Below are 12,647 nucleotides of genomic sequence, written 5' to 3'. Positions count from 1 at the left end.
TATATAATTTTTATATTCTGTTTTTTTTTCAATCAATCAAACTCTACTGACTTTAGTTTAAAATCACAAAAAATGAATGAACCAAATGTGGCATGAGTGTTTTATTTTGTTTCTACTTTATAAACAATGCATTTAATTGTTTCTGTAATGAGTTTGAAATAATTGTGTGTTTTGTTCTGTATTTTTCAATCTATGTTTGAAATAAATAAATCAATCAACTAATCTCTACCAAAATGTTCTTTTAGCTCAATGATGCAAAGGATTTGACACCACAAATAGATCATACCCAACCACATACTTATGCCTGTTACTAAAGGCTTTCTTCCCCCAGAATATTCAGTTGGTTATTCAAGAAAAAAATGAAAAACTATATTTTTACTTTTAAATTTATTCTGCCGTCTAATTGCTGAATTAAATCGATTATCAAGCATTGAAATATTGTGTTACTGTATATATCTTTTAATTTATTTTTTTTAATTTGTATTTTTAGGTAAGTACAACTCTGGCAAACATGCAGTCTTTTTTTTCCCTGCCTCAATTCTTGGTTGGGGACGAGGTAGCCAAATAAAAAAAAGTAAACTTTAACAGAAATGTAGTGTTAAAGCCTATTTTTCACTTCTCATTGTATTGTGTTTTCAGGTGAACATGGGGAACTCGGACACCAATCGTTTTGCCGTTCAGATTTTTTAGGGTGCAGCAGCTGCGAGTTGTTGGCGTGGCGTGCGGCCCCTGGAACACTTTTGCTGCAGTTACAGAAGAGGAAGGACTTTCTCCTGAACATCCCACAAAACCTCACTATAAACATTGAACCACACTATTTATACAAGACATTATCCGAACAAGTATTCTGACACTTGACAATTAAAAAATATGAACAAAACATTTATTTATAGTCATTAAATTGAGCTTAAAATTTGAAATTCATAGCTAAGTGTATCTTAGGAAGGTTTATAAAAAATAATTTGCCCTAAAAGTTATTTTACAATAACATTTGTGGGTGTATTTCCATTGTCCAGTCAATGTCTTCACAGTTCAATCTTGAATGAGCTGCAGAGACAATAATGAAACTGTTAGAATCTGCAGAATGATGCTGATGATATGGATAAAGGCTTCATTCACCTGACAAAATCTGGTGATCTTGAAATAACGAGCTTAAACTCAAAGAAGTTCAGAGAACCATCCCCATCAATGTCTGCCTCTTCGAGAATCTAAATAACACACAGAAGAGATTAAGTTAGGCCACAACTTCCCAAACTTTAAAGGAGAAGAAGCCCGGATGAGGAGGAACTCACGTTCTGCACGAGCTGTTTCCTTTCTTCAGGAGTAAGCTTTGCATCATCTTTCCCACCAGTCAAGCAGTTTACCAGTTTCTCTAGATCACGGCGACCAAGTTTCTCATCATCATCAAAATCTAAAAAGATCAAACTAGTTATTGTAAAAAAAGTGGATTTTTACCTTTTTTTTCATATTATTTACCGAATATCCGGAATGCATAGTGAGATTTGATATCCAGAGTTGCCGAATCACTGAAGGCACTCAAAAGATCGAGGAAGTCGTCAAAGTCGAGGCTTCCATCTTTAATGTCAGAGGTGGAGAACACCTTACAGATTCTCTCGTTAAAAGGGTTGGCCTATGACAGGTACAAGGGGTCAGAACAGTGTTCATTCGTATTTTATTTATTTATTTCACCAGAATAACTTTAAAAGCCACCATGAAAACAAAAAAGAAACTGAACGTTTTCATGTGAGTTGCTGTTTCACCTTGAGCTCGGGCAGAGTGAGGACGTCATTCATGGAAATTCTGTAGTCTAGACGATTTTTTACCTCCTTTGGAACCAGTTCGTCAAATCTTTGGTAAGCACTAAAAGAGGCCACAGCAATTAATCACAAAGTAAATAAATCCAAAATAAAAACCTGTAAAAATCTGTACTTACTGGAGAATTTCTTGCTTTGTAAGAAATGTTAGTTCCTAAACATAAAAGAAGACTGCATTAAAGTGACAACTCTAAAACTGCAACAAAAAATGGTTTCATTTTGAGTTCAAGTTTACATGAAGCTAACGTGAAATATCTGTAAAATAAAAATATAAATAAATAAAAGCAGACAACAAATGTAATCTTGGTTGTGCTAAACCTGGTTATTTTTCCTTAAATATTCCACAAATATTTATATCTTTTTCCTTCTCATGGCTAAGAGAGTAGCTCTATTGCTACTGTACAGTTCAAACTTCACCTGAATAGAGCTGTGTACACTTACTTCATATTCCAATAACCTCAGTGTATCAAGTTGGCTTGCTGTGGTTCCCATCTTTAGCTATTTTTTTACAGAAAAAGTCGTCTTGTATTTTGTTTTGCTATAGTTTAAACTGCAGCACAGGTGAGTGTGCATTACCTGCTTCCAGTAAACTGTTTCTGTGGCAAACCTGTTCTTCTTCTTTTTCTTCTTCTGTGGTTTTTTGGTGGTTGTCAAACGGGGTATTAGTGCAACAACTTTTTGTATGGAGAGAAAATAGACTCCTTCAATTTGTGTGTGCATAATGTTTGATTTGTAACTCGTACAATGCATATTGTGCGTAACTGTGTATTCACATATACATATATGATAAAATATAATTTACACATGCACAACTTTAAATAGCACTTTCTATTGTCTTCTGTTTTTTAACATTTCATTTTGATTTTTGTAAATTACTTTTGCTCCCTGAAATGTTTTCTTCTTTTCACAGAAACTGGAAAAGGTAGGTTTGATGAGGTTTGTTAATCATTTAAACTGGAGATTATTTGACTTCAAAAAAATACTGGATCTCATCGTTCAATCAGCGATGTTCCATAGTACCTACCTTATCCAGTTTCTCATTAACTTTGGTTTTTCTAACATTTCATTTTGTTCTGTGGAAATTACTTTTGTTTTCCAAAATGCTTCTTTTGTTTTTATTGCTAAATTTTAATTTCTGAAATGTTGTTTTATTTTCTGATTCAGTTTTTTAATATTTGTTTTGCTTTTTTAATTTTTAAAACGTTTTTGCATCAAGTGCTTTGTTGATATTTTTTGAGCTCAAGACCACTGAATCAGACGAGAATTGTGAAACTTTTCTTTCAATATCTAATATAGAAAAATCAACCAAACTATCCTGAAACAACCATTGTGGAATTGTTGCCAATGGAACAGTAGGACTGACATTAAGATGATCCTGTTTCATCAGTGGGCTGCACGGTGGCGCAGTGGTTAGCGCTCTCGCCTCACAGCGAGAAGGCCCCGGTTTGAATCCCGGCTGGGACCTTTCTGTGTGGAGTTGGCATGTTCTCCCCGTGCATGCGTGGGTTTTCACCGGGGACTCCGGCTTCCTCCCACCGTCCAAAAACATGCTTCATAGGTTAATTGGTGACTCTGAATTGTCCCTAGTTGTGAATGGGTGTGTGATTGAGGCCCTGCGACAGACTGGCGACCTGTCCAGGGTGTACCCCGCCTTCGCCCTTCAGTAGCCGGGATAGGCTCCGGCACCCCCGCGACCCCGAAAGGGAAGAAGCGGACAAGAAAATGGATAGATGGATGTTTCATCAGTTCCTTCTTCCCAAAACTACATAACTGAACTGTTTGACGGCACGGATACCCAGTTTAGCTTAGCCTGGTTAGAGTAGTTCAGTTTAGTTTAGCAACCAGCTATTGTTTATATTTTATGACTGACTTTCCTCTTTTGTACAATTACTGGTGGGAAACCCAATGAGACAATTGTTTTGTGATATTGGGTTATCTAAATAAAATTGAATTGAATTGTTTCTGTAGCAACACACATAAAAATGCACTGCTTCTTGCAAGTTTTGTTTGGAATCTTTTTCAATTTTTCAATTTTTTATTTACTCTTTGCAAATAAATTAATGCGCCTGGGGTTTTTCTACAATGTTTTCACTATTATCATTAGGATATATTAAAATAATACGTTACAATTTAAAAAGAAAAGCATATATATATATATATATATATATATATATATATATATATATATATATATATATATATATATATATAGTGTGTGTTTTTCCCGTTTTTCCATACATACCAGCAGAGTGTGACTATTTGACTGCACTGCTTATTTACTCCTTTCATTATTTCTTTCTTTAACTAATTTTATTTTATATAATCTATGTTTTTGATTGAATGCTTTGTTTGCTTACTTACTTTAGATAACTTTACCTCAACAATGTTATATATGAACCAGATAAAAGTCAAAACAGTGCTGCAAAGTTGCAACCAGAGTGAATTCTTTGTCACAAGTAGTCTTTAATAAAATGTTTGACAAAATAAACTGCTTGAGCTAAACATTGTGTTTGCACACATTCTAACTTTATTAACAACTCACCGTGAAATACAATTTACCCTTTTGTTCATTCTTCTTCTTTACTACTGTTTTATTCTAATTTATAATGCACATAAAAAAGAGTGTTACATTTGCCCCAGCTCAACTCTGACTTAGTTTGCACAGTATTTCTTTCTCCCGCTTTCCTAGAAAAATTATTTGTTTAAATCATGCAAACAATTTAAGTAATGCATTTTGCCTAAATTTAAAATCTTGCTTATTTTATGAAAAACATATATACTTTGGTATTTACTGTTACAAAATATGTATTTAATTAAACTCAAAATAGAAATAAAACAACATAATAAATCAAAAACATGATTCATGAAAATAGAACTAGGTATCTTGGCAAATGTCTAATACATATATTTAAATTGGTTAAAAAAGTGGAGAATGACAAGATGAAAAAAAAAAACTAAGCCCCTTGGTTTGTCTCCAACTCCGTCGTATCTGGAATAAAACAAAGAGAAAAATTACTTTAAGCCCAATGTAAAATAATTTAGTTCAGTGTAGCATTACTGGTGTGTTTTTTTCTGATACCTGTCATCTTTGTCCCTTCTTTGGTCTCAGCTGATACCCCAATGCCGTATTCATTTTCAGCTGTGACTCGGAAGAAGTAGATCCCTCCTTCCTCCAGATCAGAGACCTTGTAGGACAATCTCTTACACTTGTCTGTGAGTCTCGTCCATCCCTTTCTGCTAATATCTCTTAGGTCAACAAAGTAGTTTGTTACAGCGGCTCCTCCCTCGTTCTCTGGAATGTCCCATGTTACAGTTGCAGAGTTCTTGGTGACGTCTTTAACTATTATCTTAGCAGGAGGACCAGGTGAATCCAAAACTCTCACATTCAGGGTTAATGATGTAGAACCAGCAACGTTTTGCAGTTTGACCTTGTATTTTCCAGAGTCATCCCGTGTTGCTTGCTCAATGTTGATAGATGTGATGGAAGTGCTTGTGCTGATGATTCCTCTGACTCTAAGATCTACTCCTGCTTTGTCCCATGACACAGAGGGAGGAGGTTTGCCTACAAATGGAACAGTCAAGGTGAAGGAGCTTCCAGCTTTCACAAGCAAGGTCTTTCTCATCTCAGGACTGATGTCGAACCTGGGTATCTCTTCTCTGTCCATGGCTACCTCTGGATCTGTTTCAGGGCTGGGATCACTGATGCCAATTTTGTTGATTGATCTGACAGTAAAAACATATTCTGACCCAGTGGTTAGTCCTGTTACCGTAAACTCTGTCTTGTCAGTATTGTGAACGCCAACAGTCCAATCTTCCTCTGTTGGTTTTCTGAACTCAACTTTGTACCCTGTGATCTGCGCTCCACCATCAAATAGTGGTTTGTTCCAGGTCAGAGTCATTGAAGACTTGGAAGAATCTGTTATGTTGGGCTTTGCTGGAGGACAAGGTAGAAACTTGGGATCTTCTGCCATAGTAAGAGGACATGGTAAACTTGGTTCACTCAGACCAGCTGCATTCTCAGCAAATACTCTAAACTCATACTCACATCCCTCATGCAGGCCGGTGACTTTGACTCGCAGGTCGTAGACATTTTTTTTATTGACCCTAACCCAGCGAACACCCTGCTTCTCCCTTTTCTCTACGATATACCCACTAATACGACTACCACCATCAGTGACTGGCCTCTTCCAGCATACAGTCATAGTTTCACAAGTTGCACTTGTAACTTCAACATCTGTTGGAGCAGACGGGACAGTGAAGGGATCCATGGCCTTGACAGGTTCACTTTCTAAAACCTCACCGTCTCCGTACTTGCTGACCCTCACCCGAAACAGATATTCATTTCCCTTGAGTAGCTTTGTTATCTTACAAGTAGTCGCCACCATGTCATCATATACCAGAGTCCAGGAAACACGGCTTGTTTCACACTTTTCAACAATGTAGTGCGTAATCTCAGCACCACCAGTCTCATTAGGAGGGTCCCAGGACAGGGTGCATTTTTCTGCTGACAATCCAGTTACTTGCAGAGGTCCAGCAGGAGGACCTGGCCTGTCCAATACCTTGCAGGTGATAACCTTAGATATGGTGCCTCCTGTGTTCTGCAGGGTCAGAGTATACTGTCCAGAGTCTTTCCTGACACATTCTCTTACAAGTAGAGAAGTATTTGTTTTTGTTGCCATTATCTCTACCCTACCTGTTGTGGAAATATTCCTTCCATTTTTCAGCCAAAACACAGTTGGGTTAGGGCTTCCTGCAATTTCAGCATCTATTTTAAGGCTGTCTCCTGCTTTGACAATCACCACCTGTCTAAATTTGTCATCAACTATAATTCTGGGTGGCTCCACATCATGCTGTACTGTAACAGGGCCGATGCTGTCAGAGGGTGGGCTAAGAAGCTCAGCTGCATTCTTTGCAAGAACACGAAAGTCATATTGTTTGCCTTCTTCAAGGCCTGTCACTTCCAGGAAGGTGTCCAATAAGTTTGTGAAGTTGCACTTGAGCCAACAACTATCAGGAAGTTCTCTACGCTCAACAATGTATCCAGTTATTTTAGCTCCACCATCATATTCTGGTTTTACCCATGACAGCGATACTGACGTGTTAGTTATATTGGTAACCATGACATTGCTGGGTGGATCACATTGATCCCTGGCTGCAACAGGCTCAGAAGGTTTACTACAGGGTCCCACACCTGCAATGTTTTCAGCACTGACACGAAATTCATAGACAAGACCTACTTCAACACTTGTCACCTTATATCGATTCTCTGTTACTGGACTTTTGTTTAGTTTTGTCCACAGAATACCGCTTTGATCTTTGATTTCAATATGGTAGCCAACAATGGGACTGCCACCATCGCTGTCGGGTTTGCTCCAAGCTATGACAATTGCCGACTTTGAGGCCTGTTCAATGTGGAGGTTTGTCGGTGAGCAAGGCAGTTTAAAAGGATACTGTGCAACAACAGTTTGGGTTTCTACAAATTGGCTTTTTCCATAGCGATTTTCTGCAGCAACGCGAAATTGGTATTCAGTTCCCTGAGTCAGTCGAGAAATTTTGATTGATGTTCTTGCAACTGTAGCTGAGACAGTCTGCCAGACTGTACTACTCGTGTCACGTTTCTCAACAACATAATTAGTGATCTGACATCCACCAGTGTAAAGTGGGGGCTGCCACGACAAAGTTGCAAAGTCAGCACTCAACTCATCCACATTAAGAGTAGTAGGAGGGCCAGGTCTCTCAAAGACATTCACCAAGATTTCAGCTGATGTGGTTCCAACAGAGTTTGTCAGTGTCACCTCGTAAACACCAACATCAGTCCTGGATGCATCTTTGATTTTGATCTGAGATGTTGAGTCAGATGTTTGTACATTTACCCTACTTGTCTCTTTTAGTATATTGCCATCTTTTTTCCATATTACTGTTGGCTGTGGAAGGCCCTTAAATGGAACATCAATTCCCAAATCATTACCTGCCTTCACATTGAATGTGTTGGACAAGAGATTAATAACTGGACCAGCACTGTTATCTCTAAGTATAACAGGTGCCAACAGGGGTTTTGGTACACTCTTTCCTTTCTCATTTATGGCACTCACTCTAAAGAGATACTCATTTCCTTTTGTCAAACCTTCAATAATCAGTTCTGGTGCTCTACTCTCTGAGTACGTCATCCATGTATCATCTCCCTTGGTTTGCATTTCTACAAGGTAAGAAGAAATTTTGCTCCCTCCGTCATGATCAGGCTTTTCCCAAGAGAGTCTTACACTATTGCAAGAGACCTCACTTACTGTGATTTTGCCAGGAGGCCGAGGAACCTCAGACGTTTTAACAGGTTCAGTAGTTTCTGCTGGAAGTCCAGTTCCAAATTCATTTACAGCCAAGACACGGAAATAATAAAAGCATCCTTCCTGCAAATTGTCAATCTTATAGGAATTTCTTGCACAGTCACTACAGACACTTGTGAATGCTTTCCTGGACTCCTCTCGCCTTTCTATAATGTAATGTGAAATCTTACCTCCTCCATCAATAATAGGTGGTTCCCATGAGAGTGATACAGAATCTCTCTTTACATCTTTTATCTCCAAGTTTGTTGGTGCACTCGGAGAGTCCAAAACTCTAACATTGATGAATGCCGATTTGGAGCCACCACAGTTCTCAGCAGTCAGCACATACTTTCCACTGTCATTTCTGTTGACATTCTCTATGAGTAAGACAGTGTAGGTACTGGTAACCTCAATTTGAGCTTTCCCACTTAGAGTTTCCCCTTCTTTTGACCATTTCACCTCTGGTTCTGGCCTTCCTCTGATGCTAACAAAGAGTCGCAAAGTGGAACAGGCTCGAACATTTACAATCTTTCTCAAAGCAGTATCCAGTTCAATCTCAGGGGCCTCAACTTTTTCTGTTACAAGCACAGATCCTGGTAGATCCATAGGCTCTCCGACACCTGCAGCATTTATAGCTCGAACACGAAAACAGTACTCTGTGTTTTCTCTTAGTCTTTTCACAGTGTAGTTTGTGTCCTCTATGCCTGTATTTGGGGTACATATAATCCATTCATCTTCTGTTGGGCCCTTCATCTCAACTAGAAATCCAGTGATGGGTGCTCCACCATCATAGAAGGGCCTTGACCACGTCAGAGACACAGTGCTACTTGAATAATCTGCAACCTTTGGGTTTGAAGGTGGACCGGGTGGGTAAGTAGCTTCACATACTTTTATGTACTCACTTGGCTCACTTGGTGCACCCACACCAGCTGCATTTTCTGCAAGAATTCTGAACTGATAGTAATGTCCCTCTGTCAGGCCTGTACATCTGAAACGTAAGTCATTTACTCGTCTCTTATTGCATTTGGTCCATCTGACCCCATCTTTATCAATCTTCTCCACAATGTAGCCATCTATCTCTGAGCCCCCATCACTCACAGGCCTTTCCCATGTTAGTAGTACAGAGTCATTTGTCACTGCGCTGGCAGTAGGGCTGGAAGGAGCACTAGGTATTGTAAACGGATTTTTGGCAACAAATGGCTCTGATTCCAGGAATTCACCCACTCCAAACTTGTTCACTGCAGCAACTCTGAATACATATTCTTTGCCAGGTACCAGTTTTGTAACCTTGTAGCTCACAGCTTCAACATTCGAGTCTAAACATGTCCATGTGACACGACTTGTCTCCCTTCTTTCTATAATGTAGTGGGTGATTGTAGCACCTCCATCGTTTAAAGGGAGATTCCAGTAGAGATTGCACTTTTCTGCACTCAGAACTTTGATTTTCAGTGGACCGTCAGGCGGACCAGGTCTGTCCAAGACCTTCACATTAACTGAAGCAGATGTAGTTCCTCCAATGTTGCTAAGACTCAAAACAAAGCGTCCTCCATCCATACGTGTGCATTCCCTGACAGTGAGAGTAGTATGAGTGAGGGTGTTTTTAAACTCCATTCTCGGTGTAACCTTGTCAATCTCTTTTCCATCTTTTAGCCACAGTACTTCTGGGAGAGGCTTTCCAAAGTAACCAGCATCAATGACAAATGTCTCCCCAGCCTGAACCACAACAGAAGTTTTAAACTTTGGATCTATTATAATGGTTGGTGTTTCAATGACATCCTGAGCCATGATGGTTAAAGTTTCTGAAGGTAAGCTCCAAACACCAGCACCATTCTTAGCAGTTATCCTGAATTCATAACTCTGACCTCCCGTTAGACCTGTGACTGTGAAGAGATTCTCAATGACATTTGTGAAGTTTGCCTTCATCCATCTGCCATCTGGGAGATCTTTCCTTTCAACAACATAGCCTGTAATGGAGCTTCCCCCGTCATACTGTGGTTTAGCCCACTGAAGCGTGATGCTGTCTCTGGTTACAACAACAGCCTCTGGTTTTCCAGGTGGATCACACGGGTCTCTTGCAATGTAGCATCCAGATGGCTTACTTGGCAGACTAAGTCCGGCAACATTCTCAGCAAAGACTCTGAATTCATACTCGATGCTTTCTTCCAGGCCACTTGCTTTAAAGTGAGTGTCAGGGATGACTAATTTGTTCAGTTTGGTCCATAAAATACTGTTCTTCTCTTTACGTTCAAGGTGATAGCCGATAATAGGGCTGCCTCCATCTCTGAGCGGTGGTTTCCACTCCACCACCATGCTGTATTTCGTCACAGAGGACACACAGGGTATGTCTGGAGCAGCAGGCACGCTGAAGGGATACTGTGCCATAACAATCTGAGAGGTGATTGCAGAACTTTTCCCATACCTATTTTCCGCAGAAACCCTGAATTGGTATTCACTTCCGGTTTTCAGCTTGGTTACTTTGATTGTGGTTCTCACCGTTGTTGCTGAGACAGTCTGCCACTCTGAGCTGGTGGTCACACGTTTCTCCACTACGTAATTGTCTAGTTGACAGCCTCCTGTATATTCTGGTTGCTCCCAAGAAAGGACGACATAATCAGAACTCACTTCATCAACAACCACTGGGCCCTTGGGTGGATCTGGTTTTTCTAAAACAACAACAGTGACTTCTCCAGTGTATTCTCCTGCACTGTTACTTGCTGTAACAGAATACTGACCGGAGTGTTCCCTGGCAGCGCGCCGTATATGAAGGACGGTTAATGATGCTTTGGTTAAAATTTCTAGCCTTGACGTCTCCTTAACTGGCTGAGCATCTCTTTTCCATTCAATCTTCGGGGCAGGATTCCCTGTCACTGGGATCTCCACGTTTAAATTTTCTCCATTCTTTACAGTAAAAGTCCCAAAAGTTATTTGAAGTTTTGGTCTGATGGTCTTTTCTTTTTCTTTGCTCGGGGCAGGCTGGACCACAGCAGTGTTTTCTTGACCCCTAAAGGAAGCACCCTGGCCTGGAATAATACAAAAAAAAGCCAAAAGTTAAAAGAAACCCCCGATTAGAACAGACATTTCATCTCTAGTTTTTTTCTCCTTTTTTTAATGATTACAAACATTTGGAATGATTTACTCTTCTACGCAGTTAAAAATGTTTTCAATAATTTGAATTAAATTTTAAAGGAGGTTTCTGAGGCTGCATTGTTCCAGGTTGCGTACATGTCATACCTTGGTCAGTAACTTGTGTAAAGTTTCTGGTTCCCATCTGGTCTTGTCCCTCAGACTTGTCTCCTGTCTAAAACAAGATGTGAATAAAGAAAAAAAGATTATAAAAATAAGCAACCATCAAAAACTAATATTTTCATAAATCTGGTCAATTTAATAAGAAAAGTTGTTTTGTCACTATGTTAAATTGGTCCATTTCCTTTAGTTTGGAGAAACTATCAAGAAATTTATACATTTGGTGGAAGTTTGAAGCAGACAGTGGACTGTGTTAAAAATAACTTGAGTTACACCAGAGGGGTCTGCCATTTATACTGCTTAACACATGTCCGTCTATAATTATCACATTTTTGAAAGTAACCAAAATTACTAATCATTGAGGCTACAAAATTCACTGTCAACAACTTATGAATCATTCTGAAGAGTTATGGTCTTATTGATTAAAAGTAAGACTTACTTCATTTTTGCCTGCTTCCATCCTTGTTCTTTCTTCACCTTTATAAAACAAACAAGTGTCCTTACCAACTTCTGGTTTCTTTGATGCTTAGCTGTAAGAAACAAAGCACGGTGAGCCCAAACACTTTAAGCAGACTGTCACTGCTCACTGCTTGCTTATCTACAAGAGCAGAGGGAGACAAAAATAAGCAGAGCAGGATTGGACAGCTGCTCATTCTTTCAGTATTAGTTTAGTCTATATAGGTCAGCTATGAAAAACTTCAAAATTACTCATCAGCTACTCCACTTCTATTAAATGAAACAGTTTTAATAGGCTTTTACAAGTGACAGATTGCTAAATAGACGTTATATTAAAACATAATATAAAAGGACATAAATGGCAAAAAGGCAGATGATGATAAAACATGATCAAATGTTAGAATTATTGTGGTGATAAAATGTTATAGAACGCAAAGAATAAAAAAAGAAAAAGAAAAATTGGCAAACATAGACCTTTATATACTTTACAATATTTTGACATTAATTGATGCGCAATTTTTATCTGATTATTTTTTTCTGTGTTGTTTTTTTATTTAACAGTCACTCACTTGTGTGAGCAATTATGGACAGTTGTGGTATTTGTCATAATAAAGGCCTTTTTTAGCTTTTGTTAAAAATTTTACAATATCTTGATTTCTTAATTATGTAAAATTATGATTAAAAACGGATACATATCCCGTTTTCTCTCTTTCATTGAAGTTTTGCTGAAAAGCAGTGTCACACTTCAGTTTTCAAACTTTTGTTTGTGTTCAAACAAAACATACATAAAATCTGTGATACATTTATAAGTCTT

General features: G+C 38.7%; 2 protein-coding genes across 2 annotated transcripts; both read right to left on the bottom strand.

Annotated features, from left to right (window-relative positions):
• Positions 1 to 467: 467 nt before the first annotated feature.
• LOC112152457 (calcium and integrin-binding protein 1) lies at positions 468 to 2,409 on the bottom strand. The gene is made up of 7 exons (XM_024282055.2): positions 2,256 to 2,409; positions 1,934 to 1,968; positions 1,761 to 1,860; positions 1,477 to 1,630; positions 1,293 to 1,411; positions 1,120 to 1,208; positions 468 to 1,047 (listed from the first exon to the last, which is right to left on the bottom strand). The coding sequence occupies exons 1-7, from the start codon at positions 2,304 to 2,306 to the stop codon at positions 1,026 to 1,028; spliced, it is 570 nt and encodes a 189-aa protein (XP_024137823.1). The 5' UTR covers positions 2,307 to 2,409; the 3' UTR covers positions 468 to 1,025.
• A 1,909-nt stretch (positions 2,410 to 4,318) lies between these two features.
• LOC112152873 (titin) lies at positions 4,319 to 11,975 on the bottom strand. Its single transcript, XM_024282707.2, has 4 exons — positions 11,817 to 11,975; positions 11,366 to 11,432; positions 4,894 to 11,154; positions 4,319 to 4,803 (listed from the first exon to the last, which is right to left on the bottom strand). Exons 1-4 carry the CDS (start codon positions 11,835 to 11,837, stop codon positions 4,769 to 4,771), a joined length of 6,384 nt encoding a protein of 2,127 aa, XP_024138475.1. The 5' UTR covers positions 11,838 to 11,975; the 3' UTR covers positions 4,319 to 4,768.
• Between the last annotated feature and the right edge of the window lie 672 nt (positions 11,976 to 12,647).

Source organism: Oryzias melastigma, linkage group LG6 (genome assembly GCF_002922805.2).
Source record: "Oryzias melastigma strain HK-1 linkage group LG6, ASM292280v2, whole genome shotgun sequence".
Taxonomy (NCBI): domain Eukaryota; kingdom Metazoa; phylum Chordata; class Actinopteri; order Beloniformes; family Adrianichthyidae; genus Oryzias; species Oryzias melastigma.
The sequence above is the reverse complement of the archived record's forward strand: the minus strand, read 5'-3'. Positions and strand labels throughout refer to the sequence as shown.

Excerpts from the sequence above, each read along its gene's own strand:
- LOC112152457 (XM_024282055.2), bottom strand. The coding sequence starts at position 2,306 with ATGGGAACCACAGCAAGCCAACTTGATACACTGAGGTTATTGGAATAT. Across the intron at positions 1,412-1,476 it reads CTATGCATTCCGGATATTCG|ATTTTGATGATGATGAGAAA; the intron begins GTAAATAATATG and ends TGATCTTTTTAG. Across the intron at positions 1,209-1,292 it reads GGAAACAGCTCGTGCAGAAC|ATTCTCGAAGAGGCAGACAT; the intron begins GTGAGTTCCTCC and ends TGTGTTATTTAG.
- LOC112152873 (XM_024282707.2), bottom strand. The coding sequence starts at position 11,837 with ATGGAAGCAGGCAAAAATGAA. Across the intron at positions 11,433-11,816 it reads TGGAAGCAGGCAAAAATGAA|ACAGGAGACAAGTCTGAGGG; the intron begins GTAAGTCTTACT and ends ATCTTGTTTTAG. Across the intron at positions 4,804-4,893 it reads AGAAGGGACAAAGATGACAG|ATACGACGGAGTTGGAGACA; the intron begins GTATCAGAAAAA and ends GTTTTATTCCAG.